At 44.1% G+C, this 25,519-nt stretch overlaps 1 protein-coding gene across 1 annotated transcript in view; it reads left to right on the top strand.

The window, feature by feature from the left end:
• LOC146074755 (protein tyrosine phosphatase domain-containing protein 1-like) overlaps positions 1 to 25,519 on the top strand; it is a 40,278-nt gene that overhangs the window by 11,035 nt on the left and 3,724 nt on the right. Inside the window, exons 5-11 of the mRNA XM_083183215.1 lie at positions 98 to 216; positions 768 to 905; positions 7,161 to 7,708; positions 8,749 to 8,862; positions 12,995 to 13,117; positions 19,554 to 19,652; positions 22,848 to 22,925. Of these exons, the coding sequence (XP_083039341.1) occupies positions 98 to 216; positions 768 to 905; positions 7,161 to 7,708; positions 8,749 to 8,862; positions 12,995 to 13,117; positions 19,554 to 19,652; positions 22,848 to 22,925 (1,219 nt within the window). The remainder of the gene's footprint in view (positions 1 to 97; positions 217 to 767; positions 906 to 7,160; positions 7,709 to 8,748; positions 8,863 to 12,994; positions 13,118 to 19,553; positions 19,653 to 22,847; positions 22,926 to 25,519) is intronic.

The following is a 25,519-nucleotide window of genomic DNA, read 5'->3' as shown; positions in this document are numbered from 1 at the left end:
GGTGTTGTTGGATATCACCTGATACATTGCTGCATCCAGGTTTATTGTGTGCATACACTAAAATGCAAAATTAAACTATGCTTTGTGTACATGACAGATATGGTATACGCTCTCTGGTCAATGCCCAGCTTCCTTGGGAACATGGTTACTGCGGAGACTCACTTGATCCTCAGAGCGGCTTTTCTTACAGACCCCAGGATGTTATGGACTCTGGCAGTGAGTGTATCTTTTGTATACTGTACCTTGTGGAAGATATAACTGACCGTTGTCTTATTGTAGTGTTTTGTGTGGCTTGATAGTGTTTTTTGTCCAAAATGTCTTCCAGTGCCTTGGCATTGTTCGTGTGTGTTATCAGTATATAATTGTAGGTAGAACTTATTGCGCTTGAGTGTTTATGAATGTTTCTTCATGATGAGCGGCCAAACGTAATAGCCTCCGAGTTTGGCTGCCGTGCGGGGTGCCGGCTGAAATAGGTTTTTCAAAGGAGTAATCACTTGCAAGGCATAACCTTTTAAATGATTGCCACGTTAAAAAGAAAACGACCAGCATCTCGTACAGCCGCCAAACTCGGAAGCTATTACATTTGGCCGGATATGTTTATGCATTTTGCTGTTCTGTTTTTGTCACTGGTATTGTGCATGTATTTCTGAATATCACCCTCTTCTCATTAGGACATTGCCCCTTAAATCTTTGTATTTACTTGAGTTATTGCCAATGTACATTTTCCTCTTGACTTAACTGTACCAATGTCACTTTGTCCCTTACAGTCTCCTTCTATAATTTTGGACTTCCTGATTTTGGGGTAGTGCCAGTGCCTCGGATTCTGGATGCAGTGAAAGTGATTGCATTTGCCCTGCGGGAAGGGAGAATAGCCATACACTGCCATGCAGGTCTCGGACGTACAGGTAACAATGATAGCTCAATTAATATAGGCAGGGTGGATGGTGTAATGGTTAGCAATACTGCCTCACAGCACAGAGGTCATGGGCTTGATTCCCAGCATGGCTCTTACTGTGTGGAGTTATATATTTGGTATGCGGCCCCTAGGTTGACACTGACAGAAGGTCAACATCAGGTTTTTTTTTTAAAGGTGGTTTTTCTTACTTTACTATCCAAGTGGGCATAGAGTAAGAATATAATAGTGTGCCAAGTGCCGAGAGGCACCATGCCTGGAGTATGACGAGTGCAGCGAGCCATGCGAGAGGTCTTGGTACACCCAGGGGTGGATCCAGGAGAAAATGACAGGGGGCACCATGATATGAGAGGGTCTGAGAGAGGGAGGGGGGGATGATAGTGATGCCAGTGTACATGCTAAGAGAGCGGTGAGAGAGAGAGGAGAGCAGAGAGAGGGCAGAAAATAGGCCCTGGTGTTTAAAGTACACAGCCCACCTTGGCATCAAAGGTGAAAGATGTAGTTGTGCGCGCACCTAAGATGTGCTCTGGAAAAGGGGGTGTGGCCACTCAAAAGGGGGGGTGTCCTTGAGTGTAGTGTACCACACCATTTACAACTTCTACACATTACAAAACAAAATACTAGACCCCATTATACTTGCCCCTTACACATGCCACATGGATTGAGCCAAAATTCACATAATGCCATATGGATTGTGCCAAAATTCACATAATGCCACATGGATTACGCTACATAAGTGCTGCTTACCTACATGCTCATTGCCAAGGGTGTCATGCTCTTTGCCATGTGGGATTACATGCTCATTGCCAAGGAGGAATACATGCTCGCGGTAACTGGGGTACAGCCACCGCCAGGCAGAAGTGACAGTCATTGACAGCCAGGCAGAGAGCGGGGGGAGGGCTGCCCAGCTGTATTCAAAGCACTGCAGGTACCGGCTATTTGAAACAGTACCCCTTTCACACCAGGAAATGCAGGGACTTACCCAGGAATATGGTCCCAGGATCATGCAGGGACATTCCCAAGTTGGCCCTTTTTACACCAGCCCAGTCCCTGCATTTTCTGGTGTGAGGGGAGAGAAAAACCACCCCACTTTTCCCCCCTTCCCCTTTAACCGGCTATATTTTTGGAACCAACTGACCCATTTACATGAGACCAGTATCATATTGAAGAACTTTTGAGTGGGCTTCGAATGATTTTGGTCAGGTGAAACTGGGCCGTTTGGTTCCAGAGAAATCTGCCCTCAGAGAACATGAACAGCCATGAAATTACATTTAAGAATTAAAAAAAATTGGTTTACCCGCAATATCTCTGGAACCAATTGACCCATATGGACCAGCCTGGTATCAGATTGAAGGCCAAGTGATATGGGTTCCAGGGACGACTGGCAGCTGTAAGAACTGGGTGGGGGTCGTAATTAGCGGGTCCATGTTATCCTATGGGGAAACCGTTCCAGATTACCCAGCGGTATCTCCGGTTCCCTGGGGGCAAGCGACGCTGGGCTGGGTTAGTTGGAAAGTCCCGGTCCTCATCTACAAAATGAGCCAGAAATTACAGGGAGGCATGTGCACGGATGCCCCCCCGCCCTGAATCTACACCTATATGGTGTCCATGTCGACACAGACACCAAACAAATATGAAAAACTCATGACAATCTATTCATTTCCACCATGTCTATATAAAACTTGTGTTGACCTTCAGTCTGTGTTGACCTTCAGTCTGTGTTGACCATTCTTAGGTGTCGACCTAGTCACCGTCGACCCTTAGTGATCGACCTAGTGATTGTCGACCTAGACATTGTCTATCATCTATACCCTAACTGTATATTCGGTTAATTGGCACCCAACAAATTAACCCTAGAATGCCTGTGTGTGCTTGTACATGTGATAGGGAATGCAGATTGTAAGCTCCACTGGGGCAGGGACTGATGTGAGTGTTCAAATATTCTCTGTAAAGGGATGCGGAATCTGTGTGCGCTATATAAATAACTGGTAAAAAATAATAAATAAATAATATAAAATAACACCTCATTCTGCACTGCTGTTATGTACTGACTAGGGGCCAGTAAGCTTCAAAAGTGATAAAATGGAGAGTGATAAACAACCAGCCAATCCGCTCCTGACATTTTTCAAACAGTCTGTAACATGGCAGGTAGGAGCTGATTAGCTGGCTGTTTATCACTCTCCATTTTATCACCTTTGAAGTTTAGTGCCTCTGGCCTTGTAGCTAAACATTCCGTGTATTTACAGAGTTTACTGATAGCCAGATGAGTGTATGAGCCAAGTAAATAATTAAATGACCATTTCTTACACAACAGTGGTCAACACTGTAAAGTCAGGCTGCTGAAGAATACACATGTGCATTTACAAATAGTGCTCTGGAGGGGATGCGGTCAAAATCCCAACGGTCAAAATACCGACGTCGGAATCCCGACTGCCGCAATGCCGGCACTTTGTCCCTCTATGGGTGTCCACGACACCCATAGAGGGAGAATAAAATAGTGTGCCGCGTGTAGCAGGGCACCGGGCCCGCTGCGTGGTGAGCCCGCAAGGGGGGGCGCGATCCACGGCCCTTGTCGGCATTGCGGTGGTCGGGATTCCGGCGACGGGATTTTGACTGCCAGGATTTCATTCTGATCCCCTCTGGAGTACAGAGTGCATAAATTCACTTAACCACTTAACTGACTTATTTATTTAAAAAGTATTTTTCATAATGTTTTTGATTTTAAATTAAATACCTAAAAATGTTGATATGTAAAACAAAAATGTATTTAAAAATTAAAAAAAAAACTAAAAATATATCTACAGTAGTACAATGCCCATAGTCCCCCATTGCAAAATGACCTCCATCTCCCATCAGAAATATCCTCACCCCGTGGTGTAACAGTACTCTAGACCCCCACCCCTCTAGTGGTAAAAGATCCTGTTGGCAGAGCCCCCTCACTCTCAGTGTCAATAGTGTCACTGTTTAGTGCACCCCCTCCCGATGTGTCACTATATGTATCTTTAATTGTATATGTATCCCCCCTACCCCCATGTTGTAGATCCTACCCCTCTCCCTCACCAACACTTTTAGTTATGATACTTGCAAGGCATTCTGGGGCACAATTTCAGGGGTCGCAGCACCAGGAGGAATTCTGTTCTGCTTTATAGACAGGGGAAAGCGGAACAGCCCGATGTAAGTGATTGGACCTGGCCAGGTAACACACTTCTGGCTGTTGTTGCATCACATACGTTAGGGACAGCCAAGTGGTTAAAAGTGCACAATGTATGGCTTAATATTGTGTATTTAATTATATAGCACAAATATGGGAAATATACAATAGTATAACGTGTTCATTATATTCAGAGATCATAGTAGATTACTGAAATTGTATAAGCGCAGTACTGTATTACTTAAAATACATGTATTTCATTAGCTCAAAAAGTCTAGTTGATTAAATCTTACTGCAAAAATGATATATGTAATGAACTATACATTACAAAATTAATGTAATAATGTATTGCAACATGTCCTCCTGCAAGCCAAATTTCCTACCCTTCCTTTTAGACTTCTTTCCTTTTTTCTTGAAATATACTGTATTTTAATAGATTACAATAAATAAAGCAAGACAAGCATATAATCAGCCTCTCCTTCCTTTTTAAATACCTCTGTGCTGTGTAGGTGAAAGGGTTAGGGCTCACTGGATAGACAGCAACTAGGTCGACAAGCATTATCCCCCCTAGGTCGACATGCATGAAGGTCGACATGATTGAAGGTCGACATGGGTTTTAGGTCAACAGGGTCATTAGGTAAACACAAGCATTAGGTCGATATGTGAAATGTCGACATGGGGTTTTTCACTTTTTGTCCCATATTTTGTCCCAACACAGTCGACATGGACACTAAAAAAGTGCGCTGCATTCCGTTTGCATAGCTCGCTACGCTCGCCAAGCTTCAGACACGGTGCCTTGCTACACTTGGCACACTATTTTATTCTCCCACGAGCCCTAGTGGATTGTAGGGCACATGTCGGCTAGAATAAAAGTGAAAAACCCCATGTCGACCTTTTGATTGTTGGCCTGCCCCATGTCAACCTAATGCTTGTGGTGACCTAACCCATGTTGTCCTTCAGTCATGTTGACCTTCCCGCATGTCAACCTTCGTGCATGTCGACCTAGTGGTGTAGAACTAATGCTTGTCGACATAATGCGTGTTGACCTAGTGATCATATCCCAGCTGAAGCCTAGGGGGTAGCAACACCAACATTGTCTATCGATCCTATCCATCATTCTCTGCTTATACAAAGGTAGAGCACATGTATCACACATGGATAGTGTACTTTATCAGACGAGTGTGATGTGTGTGGTTAGATAATTGTTTGCAGTGAAGTGAAAATATCAAAAACTCATCCCAAGGCGCTCAGCATCTAATGATTTTTCCACTGGGCAGCAGTCATCACCAGGGACACCGACAGGTCAAGCAAGGGGGCATGGCCAAGGGAAAAGGCATGGGCCATGGGCCACAAACTTTTTGGCAGGGGGGGGTCAAAATATATAGTTACGCCACTGATTACCATGTATTGCTTGTATCAAATTTAGAACTTCTGGGCCCACCTGCAGGACATTTGTTATAGTACTTTATTCATTCTGTATATTTTACAGTACATACAGTATAAGGTATACACAAATACCATTTATAACACACAGTATACAGAAAATAAGGTCATTAAAAATTATTACCAGTTATTTATAAAATACACACATATTCTGCTGCACTTTAGAGAAAATATTAGGGCAGATGTATGACAAAGTAGAAGGTGATAACCCACCAGCCAGTCATCTCCTAACTGTCAAGTTACAGGCTGGGAGGGGGGGGGGTGAGATGTAATAGGGTGCAATTTTTTAGATAGCTAAGGAGTTCCCCACTTGATTGGGTGTAGCCATCTCCATGGAGACGTCACTGAGATTTCCCTCAGTATCAGGGAAGAGTCGTATGTGAGTATATACACAAGTAGCTTGTTAATGGTGTTTTGGGCCCGGAAATGCTTTTTTTATTATTTTTTAAATCATAGATTACTACAGGAGAAGCGGACTGACTTGAGGGAGAGTGGAGCAAGGTGAGTATGTATATATGGTGTATGAATGTGTGTATGCATGCTATGGAACTACAAGTCTCAGCGGCCCCATTAATTAATGCCCCTTCTCTAAGTCCCTGTATGTGGGGGAGGCCTGATGTGTTGTAGTTCAACAGCACAACCCATTGTAAAAAAAAAAAGACATTTTACACAAAACAATCAGCACGGCACACAGCACCCATCATCAGGGTGCCAAGGACAGTCCCGGGCATTAGCCCTAGACCAGTGAAGCCTGGTGCTGGTTCTAAAATATGGGGGACCCCTATTCTTTTGGTCTCTCATATTTTGAAATCAAGAGCCCAGTGCTGGTTCTTAACTACAGAGGAACCCACCAATTTTTCCCTTTTATTTGGGAAACCAGGACCAGCTCAAAGAACCTTTTGACCCTGTTGATCTTTCCCATGTCAGAATTTTGACCCTTTCAACCTTTTGACCCTGTACACATATTACATGCTAGCCTTTTGGGGTAGACCTATTGACTGTCTATTTAGACACTATGTAATAATCCACACACATGCTTCAGATGTAGCAGCACATGTCCATGCATCTAGGTGTTACCTTCACAATTTCCCTGAAATGCTTTTACAAAGCTTAAATTTAATTTGGAATTTATTGCATAGGCCTCACATTTATTATCATGCATATTATGTTGAGTTAGAAGAAAGTTAATATCACAGCAAATAGTCGTAAACAAATAAATCCAGTATTGCAGGCAGCACTGTCATTATCAATACTTGCTAAATTTCCCAAAATATATAGTTTACAGCAAGCATTTAGGCAAATCCACACCCATATACGGAACTAGATATGCCCTTTGGGTGGAGTATGACACGCCCTCAACACCGCACTGTGCGGAATTCTACTACCAACTATAATCTCCCTGAAACTAGTTTTCAAAAGTAGGCAAGTATGCTTCATCGCTGTGAGGCAATATTGCTACCCATTGCACTGCCCATCTGATAAAGGTGATAATGTTACTGCTAAAAGCTGTTTGGCTGTGTTCATCTTTCCTAATCCATACAATGTGGTACTCAAATTTATTGGGTGCAGGGCGCCTTGTGTTTCTCTGTTGCCTCTGACATTTGGCGTTCCATAATCTAGTTTAATAATGACATTCTTTCTTTCCTTTTTCAGGGGTCCTTATTGCATGTTACCTGATCTACGCATGCCGTGTTAGTGCTGCAGATGCTATACGCTTTTTGCGTCTTCGGCGCCCTGGATCTATACAGACAGGAGCCCAGGTGTCCCTGGTGTGTGATTTTGCACTGTTCCTAAGCTCACAGTGGCCAGTTTTTCCAAGTGCTCCCCCTGGCTATCCTGCCTTTACATTAGCTCAGTATCTAGTCCGTCAACGGCATCTCCTTCACGGTCAAGAGGCTCGGAGTTTACGCCACCTTCCTAAGCCTGTGGTAGTGATTTGTCGGAGACTGGCACAATTGGCAGGGGGTAGGAGAAGAAGAGGATCATGGTTGGAACAGGAAAGAGAGGCTGCACATAGACTCCTTCGCCAGGTCATTGTTAGAGCAGCAAATGACCGTCAGTATAAGAAGATGCCCTCACCAACCTGCGAGAGTGAAGACAATGAACAAGAATGGAAACAAAAGAGGAGGAGGGGGCTCTTCCAGAGTCAGATCAGCTGTGACACGGGCATTCTGCAGTTCCTGCTTGCTGGGGGAACGTCAGTAAGTGGCTACAGTAACAGGGGTCTAACTATCAGTGATTATATAGACAGAAATGAGGATCATCTTATCATCAGGCCATCCCATTTCTGTAGAGCTGTATGAATCATTGGACCCCATTCAAACCTGATCGCTGTGGAGCGAATTAACAGCGGCCAGTGATCAAATTGATGCCGCCCTACTATTGTGAAATTCCACCTTGCGATTGAATGTGTGTGGTTAGCTAATTGTTTGCAGTGAAGTGAAAATATCAAAAACTCGTCCCAAGGCGCTCAGCTTCTAATGATTTTTCCACTGGGCACCAGTCATCACCAGGGAAGCCGATAGGTCAAGCAAGGGGGCATGGCCAAGAGATAAGGCATGGGCAAGTCTCCTAAAAAAAAGTATTTTGCAGACACCAGCGCAAGGGGTTGGGGGGAACGGACCCGCACACACGAGAGAACTAAGTGCCTCTGCAGCTGCCTCTCTCCCTCACACAGCACGCATCATTGTGCAGCATGTGCTGGGATTGAGAGAGACGGCTGTAGCAGCAGTTAGTTCTCTCTCCCTGCAACGTGGGAGTGGGACTCAGGCCCTCCGACAGATCGGGGCCCCCGGGTAACCCCCCCCTTCTCTGTGTCACCGGTTATAACAAGCTAGTAGTAGCCTGGGCAGCTGTGATGAATACATGCATATTAGTCCTGGAGCTGAAATTACACACCCTACCCTAAAACGCTTGTGCACACCTCTGTTTTCCTAGGCACACCTAGCCTTTTTCTGAGCACTCCACTAAATGGTTGGCTACCACCCCCGGATGCCGGCTTCCTGTCATTCACCTTGGGTATGGCTACCAAAAGAAGAAAGTTGCAGGATTCCTTCACTAGCAGGCGTCGCGCACGCACATTGCCACCCATTTACATGCGCAGTTCATCGATAATTCACTCAACAGTCTCCAGGTCTGAATGGGGCCCATTGTCTGTTCTGCTGCAGTTAGCAGTAGGTTCACTTTCCTTTTATCTGATTGTTTGAAATGTTGATTTGTGTCTTAATTGTAATTTCCTTAGGTAGACATGGTGAGCAATGGACTGTGTCAACTTGATCTTGTTACAACGACATTAACAACAGAGCCAAAAGTTCCTGAAGAAACACAGAGCAAAGTGGACAGCAATGCCTCAAATGTTAGTACCACCTATACTTATATATGTGAATAGCTTATCCTACTGTATGCCTATGAAGACTGAAAAAGAAAAACTGTGCGCACAGTTGCCTTACGTTAGCTTTGTGACTGGATCTTGCGTGTTTCATATTATGCATGCATGCGTGCTAAGCATGTAAACCCAGGGCCGGCGCCACCACTAGGCAGCTCTAGGCATTTGCCTAGGGCGCCGGCACCTGGAGGGCGGCAGTTCGCCCCTCACCCCCTGCACTGTGGTACCTGCGTAAAAAAAACTTCTGTCCCCGGCGTCCCTGCTGAGTGCTGGTGTAGGGGTGTCCGTGCCGCCGGGGGAGCCTGCGGCGCTGTTATCGTGTATACGCTTGTCGCGCCCGGCGGGGTCCCTACAGAGCATAGAAAATAACGCCGCGCGCATAGCGCTAGTTATTTTCTATGCACTGTAGGGACCCCGCCGGGCGCGACAAGCGTATACACGATAATAGCGCCGCAGTTTCCCCCGGCGGCACGGACACCCCTACACCAGCACTCAGCAGGGACGCCGGGGACAGAAGTTTTTTTTACGCAGGTACCAACCAAGACCCCCCCCCCCCCCCCCGCCCGGCACCGGGGCGCCCCCACCCCGACTCGCCTGGGGCGCTCCGGTGCCTTGCACCGGCCCTGTGTAAACCTGCGGTGTGTAAAGCCCCATACCAGGGCCGAAACTAGGGTTTCTGGTGCCCGGGGCAAGACATTAATTTAGTGCCCCCCAATTTTTTATATATATATATATATATATATATATATATGTGCTTACAGACAGCAGAAGGGTGATATTAAACCAACAAACAAACAAAACAATATATCATATATTATAGTAAATAGGGACAGTGCGCGCCGAAGGCACGCGGTAAATTCACATTACAGCACACACCGTAATGCCCAGTACACATTCCAGCACACACAGTAATGCCCAGAGCACATTACACCACAAACCGTAATGCCCAGTACACATTATAGCACACACCGTTATGCCCCCCCAGTACACATTATAAGCAATGGTTAATTGCTGCTGCCACTGGATAGAACACTGTCCCTGAATGATACAAAACGTGCCACACACTGCAATGTCCAATATGTCACAAACATACCTCCCAACACTGGAGGAAGAGGAGAGGAGACATCTGCGCGTGCCAAAGGCACGCAACCAAAATTAGAGGGTTCACCTACTACCGTGGAACTCCTGCGAGGCTACATCCCCCATTTTTTCCGCTATGAGGGCATGGTCAGCTCTCTAAGAGCTGTAGCCACATAGGGTGCGGCCATGGAAAATGGAGGTGTGATACACATATGCCCCCAATAGTGCAGTGCCAGATACACATGACCCCAAAAGTGCAGTCCATGATGCCCATTTTACCTATGCCACATACTGTAATGCCCATTATAAATTCTAGTACATATAGCAGCAACAATTGAGTAAAACAAACACATGTAACAAATTGACATCACAGCACATGTCACAGATGAGCTCAGCTGCAGACAAACAGGTGCAACACATGATGGCTGGCAGCATTGTGTTACACAATGCACCACCTGTTTGTCTGTGCAGCTCATCATTTCAAATGGTGGCTTATTGGGCTGCTGGCACATAAATGTAAATCTGAGACAGTCACTGTGACTGTCTCACATGGTGGCTTAAGTAAGTGGCTTGCTGGCATATTAAATCAGCATATATTTAATATACTTTTTTTTTTTAAAGTATATTAAATATAATATACTGCTTTAATATGCCAGCAGGCCACTTACTTAAGCCACCATGTCAGACAATGCAGCAGAACACATGATCATTTGGAAAGGCTGAAGTTGCTGTGTTACTCACAGCGAGACTCCTCTCTGCAGGATCATTTAATGTTACTCACTGGCATTGCTAGCAGCTTAGCTAGCTTCAAGGCAGCAGCGGCTCCGGACCCAGTCAGATCCCCCCTGCGCGCACCGGCTGGCCACCGCAGTCTGCCCGGCTCTGCCTCATATCATCTTTTTCGCGCCCTCAGTGTCTGCGCATGCGGGGGAGACTATTACTCGTCTCAGCCATCCCCTGAGTGTACTGGTTGTGCGCAGGGTGCGACGCTGGTGAGGCCTGTGACGTCATGACGTCCTGCAATGCCAGCCGGCGCCGCAAAGCACACATGGGAACGGAGGGGAGGGGAGAGCCGGGCACCGCACCGCACAAGGACACAGAAAAAAATTACAGGCTGTCTCCCGGACCTGACAGCGCCCCCCCCCCCTCCAGCGCCCGGTGCGCGTGACCCCCTAGCCCCCCCCCTAGTTACGGCCCTGCCCATACACACTGGTCGACTTTCAGACGAAATACGCTCAGTTTACTCGTTTCCGCTTGAAACCCACCCAGTGTGTACGAGCAGCAATCAGCGGTGAGTGCTGATGCGCACTCCTGTATCATCGCTGCCCCTGCCGCTCATCTGCTGATATTACCTGATATGATTGGTGAGCTATTCTCTGTAATGGTCTCTGGAGTATAGGGGTTATTCTGGTCCATTTGGATCGTACGTTCGCACAGGGACCGGTGTTTGGCATATGAGCATGCGCAGCCACATTTCTGCGCATGTGCATATGCCAGGTGTGTGCGGCCACGCGAACAGCCTGTTAGCTGGGTGCACGCACCCAACATTGCGGGCGACGGGCTGGGGTACTCGCCAATGGGAAGGCCTAGCATTTCATGGGCTTTCCCGTGAAAATGCAGGCCGTTTCCATGGTAATCGCCAGGTGACATGGGCGCCGGGGTCGGGCAGCTGACATCGCCGGATGTTAGCTGGCCGCCCATTTCCTCCTGAATGTGCACGCATAACTGAGTGACCTGAGAGTCACTTTTGTTATGTGTGCACTCACCACATCTTTCCATGGTCGGCGACCATGGAAAGATGTGGGAGTTTCCCCCTGGCATGTGAATGGATGTTTATGGGTTCTGGTGGACTCGCAAGGCTGCGAAAGGCTATCACAAATGAGATCAAAGGACGCAGTCCATACGGTTTCACAACATATCAGTGCAAATGAGAATTTCAAACAATTCGCAATCATATGATAATGAGAACGTTAGCAATAGGTATAGTGGAAAATCTAATGAGTAACGCTCAATATTGGGTCTCTGCAATATTACACGTAAATAACAGAAAGCACAACGAGAAACAGAGTACAAGGCGCTGCTAGTGTTATCTCTGATTATGACAACATGTGTAACATAGTTAAGATACTTAAATACTTTACATCCATGGTCCTGCCCGTATACGTTATTAGCCTTTGTATAGAAAAGCAAGAAAAAATATAATCTGGCGCTAGGCTATGAATCCATAAAGTCAAAAAACATATAGCTCCTGCAGTAGTCCTCAAAAAGGGGGTGTCTGCCCCTTTAAAGTAGCATGCAAGACAATAAATACAAAAACTGCGCTAGACAAGCCCAATAATAACCTTTTCAGACATACCAACCGGGATTCGGGATTTTAAACCCGGTACATCCCATGCAGGTGCGCAGGACCTGGTAGAATCCTGATAGAGCCAATCAGACATACGCTAGTCCCGGGTTTATACACGTGTATGTGAAAAATCCCGCAATTTTTGTATATCTCTGAAAGGGGTATAAATAAAGTTAATACATTTAATAATCAAATAAATAAAGTTCACTGGCCAGTGATAAAAAAACATTAATATTCACATTTAACACATAAATAGTAGTGTGCTATTTGAACTCCCACTGGTTAGTAGAATAAAATAACTCAGTCACAATAAACCCTGTTCTTTTAGTAGTAAGGAGCGTCCATTAGTAGTTAGTAAGAATGACTTACATTAAAAGATGACTGTTCTAATTTTTCTTACTAACTATTAATGTACGCTCCTTATTACTAAAAAGATAATGACCGTGACTGTGACTTATTTTATTCTACTAACCAATGGGAGTTCAGACAGCACACTACTAGTTACTGTATGTGTTTAATGTGAATATTACGTTTTTTTATCACTGGCCAGTGAACTTTATTTATGTGTTCATTTATTTATTGGGCTTGTCTAGTTTTTGTGTTTTTTGTTTTATAGGTTGTGTTGCTGTTTTATGTCATGTGTCAGTGACTGATAATGTTTAATACTATTTACAGAAAGATAATGTTGCAGAGCCGTTCCAGCCGAATACTCCACACAATGTTTTGTGCATTGCAGAAGCCATGGCTGAATTGGAGGCTCCAGACCCAGTTATCCAGCAAAGTGTGCAGAATCTACAGGTCAGAGAACTATTTCATAGACTGATACAAGGACTATAGGCCCTCACTCTGGTTGGCTCGCAAAGCAGTGTTAGTTTGTTGCTTTGCTAGTCTTGTAGCGCCCCCCCCCCCGCCATTTGGCCGAACGCATCCATTCGCAGCCTTGCGTGGGTGCCCAAAAATCATTTGATGGTCCCTGGCCATCAAATGATTTGTGAAGTGCTCGCGAATCTAAGTCACTCTTTGGTGCCTTAGATTAGTGCCGCCCTGCTCCGTGAACAGGGCGGGCAGTCGACATCTGGTGACGTTAGCGGCCAGCCCACGGAAGACCAGTAGCTGCCCTTGTGTACATGGGGACACCCAGTGTTCTCATGGGTATGCCCAGGAAACGCAGGGCGTTCGCATGTGAGCGACCCCTACCAGCCTCCTGTATGCCTCCCCCCTGTGAGCTCCAAGTCTCCGAAGGGCGCCCACAGTGAAGACCTGCACATGCGCATAAGCGATTTTTGGCACGTCATAATCTTTTTTTTCAATGTAGTGGATCTCACATATGGAAAAGAAATACAAAAACACCAGCGGCCCTGTATGTCTGATAAGTGACTAATAAGGACAGGGTTTGATAGTGGTTTGCTGGATAACTACAGGAGTGCGTACTCATACTTACACTTGTATCAATGGAGACATGTGTACAGGGCCGTAACTAGAAAGGAAGGGGGGCTAGGGGATCACGCAACCCGGACTCTGAACTATGGGCGGTAATAAATTACATCTGGGCACCGGCCACGGTACTCTTGGCTGCCTATTGCCCAACTCCAAACTCAACTCTGCTGCCCGAGGTCCCTGTTGGGTGCTGGGGCATACCTGTGGTTCCATTCCCCCTGTCTCGCTGCACGGATGAGGTCATGACACCGTTATCGCACGTGCATGTGACATGGGAGGGGGAGAGATGGTGGGAGGAGAAGACGAAGAGAAGTCGGAGAGGAACAGAAGTTAGGCTACGCTGCTCGCACTGTCTTAAAACAAAGGTGCCTGCCAGTGCCACTGCCATGCAGCAAGCAGTGAGTGCTGGTGGCTGGCCCAGTTCTATAATTAATAATACTTAATAACTATCTACTTCTATCTCTGTACTGTACATTGCAATAGTATATACGGTGCCATTTTTGTTGGTTATAGTAGATAGTACTTGGTATCCCGGGGAGGGTTCTGAAAGGTTGTGCTGGGGAACTAGCTATGATTTTCACGGTCATTTTTAATTTGTCTTTAATGTCTAGCATTGTCCCAGAAGCATTTAAATCTACTCTAGTGATCCCTATACCCAAGAAAACAAAAATAGAAAGTTTGAATGATTATCGCCCAATTGCGTTGACTCCCCTTATCATGAAATGTTTTGAGAGGCTGATATTGACACGCATGAAGAGTTTTTTGCCGGTAGGGTTTGATAATAATCAATTCGCCTATAAATCAAAAAGATCCACAGAGGATGCTTTGTTGTCGGTAATTCATTCTTCGTTATTCCATCTAGACAAATCCAATGCCTATGTCAGGTTGTTGTTCATAGATTATAGCTCGGCGTTCAATACTATTCTCCCAAACATTCTGATTAATAAACTTCGTAGACTGGGGTTTTCAGCGGCACTATGCAACTGGATTTTAGATTTCCTGATTAATAGATCCCAACAAATAAAAATTGGTGAATATATATCTTCCCCTATTCAAATTAGCACAGGTATGCCACAAGGGTGCGTCTTGAGTCCCTTTTTACTTATGACTGTTATCCGCAGGCGGATACTAATTTTATTATAAAGTTTGCGGACGATACTACTGTGGTAGGCCTTATTAATGACGGAGATGAGAGTGCCTATAGAGAGGAAGTTGATGTTTTAGTTAGGTGGTGTACTGAAAATAATTTACTATTAAACCTGACTAAGACAAAATAAATTATTATTGATTTTAGGCGAGGTAGGAAGACGGAATTGATGCCTCTCCAGATCAATAATTTGGTAGTAGAGAGGGTTACAGATTTTAAACTATTGGCAGTAACTATCTCTCAAAACCTTACTTGGTCTGCCAATACTGATTTGATGGTTAAGAAGGTTCACCAACATCTTTTTTTTTTTTTTGAGGAAGCTCAAAGTGGCTGGGTTTTCTCAATTAAATCTTAGGTTCTATAGAGGAGTTATTGAAAGTATTATTTCATACTGCATTGTGGTATGGTTTGGTAACAGCACAAAAAAAGACCTGATTAAACTAGACAGGGTGATTCATTCTGCCACGGCTATTATAGGCTGTGAGCTGCCCTCTACTGAAGAGATCTTTGTTAAGAACTGCCGGCGCAAAAGAGATAGTATTATGCTTGATCCCCACCATCCTTATTATCATATGTTCTCATTTTTACCATCAATGAAAAGGTTAAGGCTTCCTAAGCTACGAACTACACGTTCTACACGTATGAGAAACAGTTTCTTTCCTTTAGCAATTATTGATTTTAACCAAGATCGTTAATTGTTGTCTTTCTATGTTTCGTACTGTAATTTCGTTGTTGTTCAATTTTTTATTGCGATGACAATGACAATACAACTGTTATTATTATTATGTTATTATTATTATTATTATTAATTATAGTGATCCTTGCACTACAAGTCCCAGCATGACCTGTCAGTTTCTAGTAACTGCCTATCAGCAGCTGCCAGAGGACCACAGCCTACCTGCACCTCACCATGTAGGTATACATGCATGATTCCTTTTGTATGCAAATAGAAACTGACTGGTTATGCTGGGACTTGTAGTGCAAGGATAACTGTAATCACTGTCTATATCCAACATGTACAAAAATGGCACCATATATACTATTACAATGCCTTTGTTGTGGTGTGTGTGTGTGTGTGTGTGTGTGTGTGTGTGTGTAAGGGGAGGCACATAAAATGAATGCCTTGCCCCAGAGAACAGAAATCCGCGTTTTGGCCCTGATATGTATAAAGGTATATTTTAGCTTGAATCAACACATGTAGCAATAACATTATATGCAGGCATCAAGTCATTCCATACTCACTCGGTTTCTTAAAACAATGTCAGCAATATATAAAACAGGTGTTTCAACATGGATTAAAAAATAAGATCTCCTGGACAGCGATGAAATGGCCATATACCGCGGTCCAGGTAGAACTGGATGGCAGATACTGATGGATGTAGTGCAGCCTCTCTCCATCAACCCATTTTAACAGCTACTGCTGTCTACTAGGGGGTGTCACGTCCCTATGAAATGTATACAGAAAATGAAAAAGGGTGGAGCGCTAAAAATCAGTATAATGGTTAATTGCATTAATAGTAATATTTAGTAAATGCTGTGCCTTTAAGCACTGGGTATATGATTATAAAAACACATATATTGTTCAAAGGTCACAATTGTGTACATTACAGTATAAAATGTAAATAAAAATTACAAGTAAAAAAAAAAAGAAAGAATGGGTCTAATACTTATTGCTCTGGGGTCCAACTTTGGATTCTTTTTGGTATGGAAATGTTTTTGGTTTCCTGGGGTTAGTCCATCAAATTGCTAGATGGTTAATGGGTCCATTTACCTTGCTGGATTTTGATCACGCTGGAGGAAGAGATGTTGGAGTGTGGGGAATCCTCACAATTTTGCGGATTGTAATCCTGACTTTGCAGGTGGTGGTGTCCCAAAGTAGTTGTTGCAGTTGGAGACCAAATTGGAAACAAGTTGCGATTTGCTTTTCCAAAACCAGGGGATCCAAGTAAGACCAAAGTGACTTCTTGTCAGCAGGTGCTCCCTGACATGTTTCGCCGTCCAAACTGACAGGCTTTTTCAAAGGTGTAGCACCATGTGTTTTTTTACTTGTAATTTTTATTTACATTTTATACTGTAATGTACACAATTGTGACCTTTGAATAATATATGTGTTTTTATAATCATATACCCAGTGCTTAAAGGCACAGCATTTAATAAATATTACTATTAATTCAGTTAACCATTATACTGATTTTTAGCGCTCCACCCTTTTTTGTTTTTTGAAGAAACATGGCTGACTTTAATGGAGGTACTTATAAGATGTTGGTAATCTAATTGGGCGTTTGATTTCCGGTTTGAGAAGTCTCATGGACAAGATATGACTTCTGGTGAAAATCGAGGCTGGTGATCTGTTTACATGCCCACCTGATGCGAATTTAGGTGTCACAACGCCCCTAGGCACAACATTATTGGCCGCCTGGGTTCAGGGGTTTGTCTGTGCCAAGCCGCCCCGAGCAGGTGCCGCCCATAGGCACGTGCCTCACGTGCCTAGTGGGAAATCCGGCCCTGATGCCCACACTTGTTATGGCCATGACTGTACTTCTGGTACGGAAGTCTCAACCGATATAGCTATATTTATATATGAATAGCGGGCATAATGGTGCCGCATTTCATGTGGCCGCAATGCTACTCCTGAACGAAGTCACGTCCGGACCAGAAGTGTGCAACTATTAACCCTTTATGGTCCAACATCTAGTCAGGCTCAACAGCCCTAGCGCTAGTAGCAGATCCAATAGTGAGCCACTTTAAAATAAGAACATTAACATCATTCAACATTCATTGTAGACCATTTTTGAATAATAAAAAAAAATTATGATTAATTTAAACATTTAAACCAGACTATTTGAATTGCAAAACAAAAATTTGGACTGCAAAGGGTTAACACCACTTATGTGGTCACATGCTTCCGGTGTTGTGAACTAAGTATCCACCGGAAATAGTAGCGGCAACATTCTGGCACAACTCCGGGCAGACTTAATGATATTGGAAGATCAGTAAAGGCAATAGTAATATTTAAAGGAAAACACTCCCTGGTTATCATAAAAGCATAGAGAAAATATTCAAAAATTTGGAACCCTTTACTTAGGGATCTAATTTTGGTTGATATTTTACCTAAAACCCATATATTTATTAATAGAAGAGCACCAAACATTAGAGATAAATTAGTGTTGAGTGCATTCCTTGAGAAACCAATTGGTGGAATCATTAGAAATCAAGGTTTCCATAAGTGCGGAGATTGTGCCATGTGCAAATCTTGTTCTTCCTTAACGAGGAAAACCACTGAAGTCATGATGAATAACAACTTGTCAAAATTAAAACGATTCATAACCTGGGGGCCTGGGGCGCTGACAGGGCTTGCACCGGCCCTGCACAGAAGATATCTCTATCCTCGCGCCTTCTAGTGCAGTAAATTAGTAATTTAACAGTGAATCCCTTCACCATAAATGATATAACACCCAAACAAATGCAGTTTCCTAGCCGCCGCCACCTCCTCCTCCTCCGCAGAAGCGAGCACAGAAAAGCAAGGGTTCCTGATTGCCAAGGACATTTTCTTTTGTGATCAAGCTCATATTATAGTGGTTAGAGACCACTGCCAATGGTACACCTGCATTTGTTGGGGTGTTACAGGTATATCATTTATGGTGAAGGGATTCACTGTTAAATTACTAATTTACTGCACTAGAAGGCGCCTATCTCACTTTTTTTCTAGATCTACACCAAGAGGTATCCCTGGACAGAAACCACCAGGAGAGGAGCTGCCACTTTAAAAAAGAGGATTATAGAATTTATTCAAAATACCAACATTGGACAGAACTACTGGTACAACCCAAATAGGGGGAACTTTTTAGCGCTAGTACCACCCTTTCTCTCTCTCTATCTATCGACAAGATGTAGTAATGGTAATGCTGCAGAGCATATAAAAGAGGAATATATGTATATGAATCTATAAGTATAAGATGGTATATACTGTACAGTATATACTGCAAGATATATGACAGAGGAATATGTGCTAAACGGATACTGGCAGTAAGAAGCACTAAAGACAAAGTGTACTTAGAAATAACAAGGACAAAACACTAGTGAAGACATACTCAACAAACATACGAATATAACTGAAATGAATGCACATGATAAAAATGTAGACAATAGCACACAAAGACTAAATGGTGTGCAGCTGCTTTGCTGCACACCCTAAAGTGAACACCTGTTCAATCAGCTGCCTGGCAACGGAGAATGCCTGTCTGACACCTGCGTTCCCATTGCTAGGTGATCAGTGGCTCCCGGCGCTGCAGCATCTGCGCTGCCAGACACTGAATGCATGCCATCAACCGCTACACCCGGAAGAGATGCATCCGGTTCCCAAGCAACTGCCAGGAGCTGCATCTCCAGAGCATCACAGGGCAATTTCAAACCATACCCTCTGTAACGTGATGCCTTAAAGCAGGCATGTCCAAACTGTGGCCCTCCAGCTGTTGTAAAACTACACATCCCAGCATGCCTTGCCATAGTTTTAGCATTCCATAATAGAAAAACTGTAGCAAGGCATGATGGGATTTGTAGTTTCACAACAGCTGGAGGGCCATAGTTTGGACATGCCTGCCTTAAAGGGTGTTATGTTTAATTATTTCCTATTCTTTTCTAACCATACAGAACCTTGTGAATGAAGATGGATCCTGGGCAGCTGTGTCCACAGAGAGCAATCCCAAAATTCTCAGCACTTTGATCTGGGATTGGCTGCAACAGCTGTCGGTTGGTAAAATCTGGAGCACTTTTAATTAATGGGGCTGATGCAGATTGAGTACTATGCCAGTTGAAGTAACGTATCTTGTGTGAACTCATATTGCTCGCACCTAGAGCAGTGCACACACACACACGCCCATGCAGATGTGTATGATTCTGTCATTTTATCCTGCCTGCATTTGGAAGAGTTGAATAGGATCATTCTAGTGTAGGCCAAATACATATCTGCTCATATAAGTAAACCCGTAGTATTCGCAGATGGAGCAGATGTAGAATCTTTATGATGACGCCAGTCATCACTAGCCAACCAGTTGTGATGGATACTTTGCTGACACTGGGTGTGACGTCTGTGTAAGCCAGATAGATCATATACTACTGTTACTTCCTAGAACAAATCTTGAGCTACAAATGCATCTACAGTACTGTATGTGGATGTTTATGAACGCAACTTTTCTCGACCTTTAATTCCACTAATTTTGTGGTCAACTCTACATCAGCCCCAAATGTCTTCCATCTGTTGGTTTTTAGTTTATATTCTTATTTCTTCACTTTGATAATACTGAAAAAATATTGTGTTAATATATGTTCTTTTATGTCTGATGTTTTGTGTTTGTGTAAAAACTTGTTTTTGCAAAATTCTAAAATGTACTACTGTCTAAAACTGTGCCCTTTTGTACCACTGGTACCCAGGAAGCCTGCTAATCTCTTGGCTATGGTCATCCGATACCATAGGGTCATTGGGCCAGATTCTCTAAGCTTCAAAAGTGATGAAATGGAGAGTGATAAACAGCCAGCCAATCAGCTCTGACAGTTTTCAAACACAGTCTGTGACATGGCAGGTAGGAGCTGATTGGCTGGCTGTTTATCACTCTCCATTTTATCACTTTTGAAGTTAGAGAATCTGGCCCATTGTGAGCTAGGTCTTGGCTTCCACCATGAGATAATTTTATAGATCAACAGAATGTACTTTTCATTTCCCTAGTACAAACAAAACTTAAATGCGTATGTGCAGCGTGAGGGAGAATAAGGCTCTAAATTTCCCCTTCAGAAAAAAATCTCATTACCTAGGAGTTCCTACTTACAACTTTCATTTCACCCCCCCTTAGTGTTACACCTGGCAGGAGAGTCAGCAGCAAATCAGGGTCCTTCTTATCTGTGCTGGTAAGGCATGCAGTAATCCATGGTGCTTATAGTGATTAGCAGTGCTATTGATCTGTGGCTGGGGAAGAACTTTTATTAGTATTCTAAAAACATTTATTTAGCTAGCGTATAGTGGTGTCCACAATAATCTGGAGGATACCATAATGGAATGGAAAACACAACATTCATTAAATATAGGTGCCTGCAAGTTGCAGACATGTGAATGTGAAGTTAAACAAGCCCTTTAGGCATAGTATGACCCCCCACCCCCCCCATGGTGTGTACTGCTTCGCACAACACATTCTACCAGGGGCGTAGCTAAGGGTTCATGGACCCTGGTGCGAAAGGTCAGCTTGGGGCCCCCCTACATACAACAAAATTAAAATCTCGGTCTGTTTATATTTTAATACATCAAGTATATTATGTTAATAATAGAACTAACATTTAAACATAGGATAGCAGTTTATTTAAATAAATTATTAAAAGAACAAAGATGATAAAACTGGAGAGGCCCAGGTTACTGGAAGCTCAGATGGTGGCAGACCTAGGAGCAGTAAGAATGTTTGTTGTTAGGAGTTGTTTCATACATATCCTACTGAATCAGAGCTAATGAGAGGGGGAGAAAAACAAAACATAAAAAGCAGTCATTATTTCTGCAATAACAGAGCAGCCAAGCAATAGAAACGAATTGCTTTGTCAGCTTTGGGCACCACTCCAAATCCTGGTTGATCCAACAGCTATCTGGCTGAGACAATACTACAACAGAGGAGACTTACGTGTAGGCGGCGGCGGCCAGTGAGCACCGGGACACACGCGAATACGCAGCGCGGCAGCGGCGACTGTCCTTCCTCTAACACCGCTCTATCTGCAGCATCAGGGGGAACCGGAGCCGCTGCAGCCAATCACAGCTCCGATACGGCCACCGTGTCCCGTCCCCAGCCGCAGGCAGCCAATAGGAAGGGGACCCCTTGCCGCGTGACGTCAGCGCGATGCACGCTGGCCGGGCCCGCAAAGCACCACTGGGAACGGGTGCTGTTCGCTACCCTCTTCCAGGACGGCCGGACAGTGGCGGGGGTTGGGCCCCCTGGCTCAGGGGCCTGGTCGCAGTTGCGACCGCTGCGACCCCTGTAGCTACGCCACTGCATTCTACTATAGCATCCTTGAATCTAATTTTCGAAAGTAGGCAAGTATGGTCAGACTGACTCAATGTACACTGCCCACCACTGAATTACAGGCCACACATAACAAAGAATAAGGCTAGAGTGCAGTCTGTCCAGAAGGAGGTGAGGGGAGTCCCCTCCTCTCTCAACTCCTTCCCTCATTTCTCCTAGACTCTGGGTCCTACCCTCTGCAGTGGTCCTGTTCTTGGGCACTATCCGACTGTCCCACCAGTGGGCCGATTTCCTTATAGCTCCTGGAGCACAAGGTAAGTGGGATAATAATTTGCGTATGACACCAATAAAAAAGGGGTACACCATGGGGTGTGTCCATTTATGAGTGTGTTTGAAAGGTTATACGGGAGATACAGGGGTCCCAAGGCATATTGTGCAGCTCAGACCCACAAAATTATTATACTCTTGGACTTCTTTCTCTATGGCTGAAAGACAAAATAGGCCTTGAAAATATTTTATGCAATCAGGACAATGGCATATATATATATGTGGCGGTGGTTGTGGTACCTGTGTAAAAAACTTGCGGCGCCGGCATCCCTGCAGTGTTGGAGTGGGCAGGGGTGTCCGTGCCGCGGCGCTGTCATTGTGTATAAAGCTGGCAGCGGCCGGCGGGGTCCCTGCAGTGAATAGAAAATAGCTAGCGCTATGCGCGCGGCGGCGCGGGACGCCGGCGCCGCAAGTTTTTTACACAGTTCGCTAACCCTCCATGCTGGGGGTGAGGGGCGAACTGCCGCCCTCCAGGTGCCGGCGCCCTAGGCAAATGCCTAGAGCTGCCTAGTGGTGGCACCGGCCCTGGCTGCAGCTCATTTTCTGAGGACTCCTCTGTGTGGCTGCTTTAATCCCTATACTGTATCTGCATCACTTTCTACCATTCCCTCTATTACCTTCTCAGGAGCCCGTACTGGATCAGAAGGATGTAAACCTCTTTTGTGATGGAGATTGGAGACAAAATCTGAACAAACTAAGCAGGGTAAGAGCAAAATTGATTATTTACATATATATATTTTGTAAATCTTATTACTAGGATAGTAAATAATTAATGGACTTAGAAAATTGTCACACACAGTTTTTGCATCAATCAATATTTGCATATGAACCTGTTGCATACTGGATGGTCCTGGGTAAAGAAAAATTACTATTCTATAGCCAAGTGGCTCTAGAGCAGGGATGGGCAATAAGCAGCCATCCAACTGTTGAAGAACTACTCATCCCAGCATGCCTTGCCTTAGTTTTGCTATTTGGCCATGCTGAAACTGATGCAAGGCATGCGGGAATGTGAAGTTCCTCAACAGCTGGAGGGCTGCTTATTGCCTCAAACTATCTTGCTCTGGGACCCCATCAGACAATAAGAACTAATGCCAGGACCCCAGCAAGTTACTGCAGAAGGTCATCACATCACATGTGTAGGCAGCAGACAGCACATACATGGCAGCATTGTGGAGGCTCAAAATGATGGGAGGAGTCTGAAGTAACAGACAATTCAGCAGATATATCAGACTCCTTGAATCTCTGACTGAGATTAGAAAAGTCATCAGCTTGATGGTCAGCAACATGGAGTCGTGACCCCATGCTGAGAAGGTAGGGACCCACTTTGGGGTCAGGACCCACAGTTTGAGAACCGCTGCTCTAGAGCATCATTTCCCTTTGTTTTAAGATGATATCATATTATGGAGGATTAGGGTTGGTAAGACCCATAGGGCAAGACTCTAGCTGCAAATTTGACTTAGGTAAACTGGCAATTTTAATTATATGACATATACATACACACAAATGTATATATGGTGAGAAGGAAGGAGTGTGAAATAAAGAAGATCCACAGTGCAAGCATTAACATAGAAGCATAGAATTTGACGGCAGATGAGAACCACTAGGACCATTTAGTCTGCCCCTTTTTTATTCTTTAGGTATAATCTCAATCCTTTTTGATCCTTAGTATAGGTGGCCGATCTAGCGGAAAAAATATTAGCCACGGTGAGGCTGGCAATAGTGTATTGTGGTTTCAGATTACGCCCCCTACTGGTGGTGGTGATGAGTATTCCCTTCCATCAGTACCTACTGGGCCCTGAGCATGGGCCTTGGATGTCCCAGTAATTGTTAATAATTAAATCAATTGTACAGCCTGTGTGTTTTGTGCCATGAAGAACATTTATTGTGGTAAGTGCACAAATAACCATATACTACAAAACACAAGTGTATATAGGTTACACAATAGTCACTAAGAGACTATCATTTTTTCTGCAATTATTTCCATACATAGATATTTTACTGTGCAAGCGCTACCCTTTTTGACTTTTATCTGAGCCTATGTATATATAAAAACATAATATATAGAATATATAGAGAACGCTGATGTGTTCCACCACCTGATAGAAAAACAATATTTCAAAACATGATACAATGTGTACAACTTCTGGTAATAAAATTGAATCTTTTATTAAAAATGTCTTTGCTTTAAAATTCCATTATTGCATTTATTCACTTCTTTTTTAAGATGTGACAAACCAACGCATTTCATCTTTTAGAAAGACTTCATCAGGGTTTTTTTAGACACAAAAATACAGTAATGATTCAAACAGTGATGCAATTAAAGAGGCCAAGCAGCCTCGAAATATTGGTTTATGTGACATAAAGATTTTTTCACTGAGTGCCGCCCTTTTCTTCTTCTACCTTGTACTATCACGGCTGGGAAGGCAACATGGTGCGGGGAGCCGACAACCAGAGTGCTGACCTATCTTTGAAATATATATATATATATACACACAAGGAACACAAATGCTGGGTCAGATGAAGTCTTGGTCTTTATTTTTGTAGCAGGTGAACAGCATACCAGGTAAATGAGCAAAGCAAGAATAGTTACAGCATTGCAGCCTACTGGTTTCACAGCAAATAAATGGCAGTAAGACCAAAAACCAATGCATTCAACTCTTTGTATGCATCCATTGTAAGGGTGCATGGTCTGTGACCAAATAAAAATCTTGTCCCAACAAATAATACTTTAGAGACTCAACTGCCCACTTAATTGCTAAGCCCTTCTCTACAGTTGAGTACTTGCAGTCTCTGGGCAGTAAGTTACGGCTAAGGTGGAGGATGGGCTTCTCCTCTATCTCTTGGGAAGGATTGCTTCTAATACTGTCTGAGAGGCATCCGTCTGTAACACAAATTGCTTTTTAAAGTCAGGAGTTTTCAAGACAGGGTCTGCACACAAAGCTTGTCTTAAATCCTGCCAAGCAGTTTTGGTTAGTGGAGCCGCTCTAGTGGCGAAATCTCAAGTAAACCTGCGATAATATTCCACCAAACCGAGAAATGTGCTGTTGTGACTTACATGTGGGTTTAGACCTAGGTAGGACTGCTTCTACCTTACTAGGCTGAGATTTCACCTGTCCTATGCCCACAATGTACCCCAAATACTTGGCTTCCATCATACCAGTGGCACATTTCCCAGGGTTGGCGGTAAACCCATGTGCCCCTAGAGACTTTATTACGGCCTCTACCTTTGGTAGATGTGATTCCCAGTTAGAGCTAAAAATAACAATGTTGTCTAAATATGCAGCTGCATATTCCCTG

This window comes from Crinia signifera, chromosome 4 (genome assembly GCF_055691185.1).
Source record: "Crinia signifera chromosome 4, ASM5569118v1, whole genome shotgun sequence".
In the NCBI taxonomy this organism is placed as follows: Eukaryota; Metazoa; Chordata; class Amphibia; order Anura; family Myobatrachidae; genus Crinia; species Crinia signifera.
This window is presented reverse-complemented; position numbering and strand designations above follow the sequence as displayed.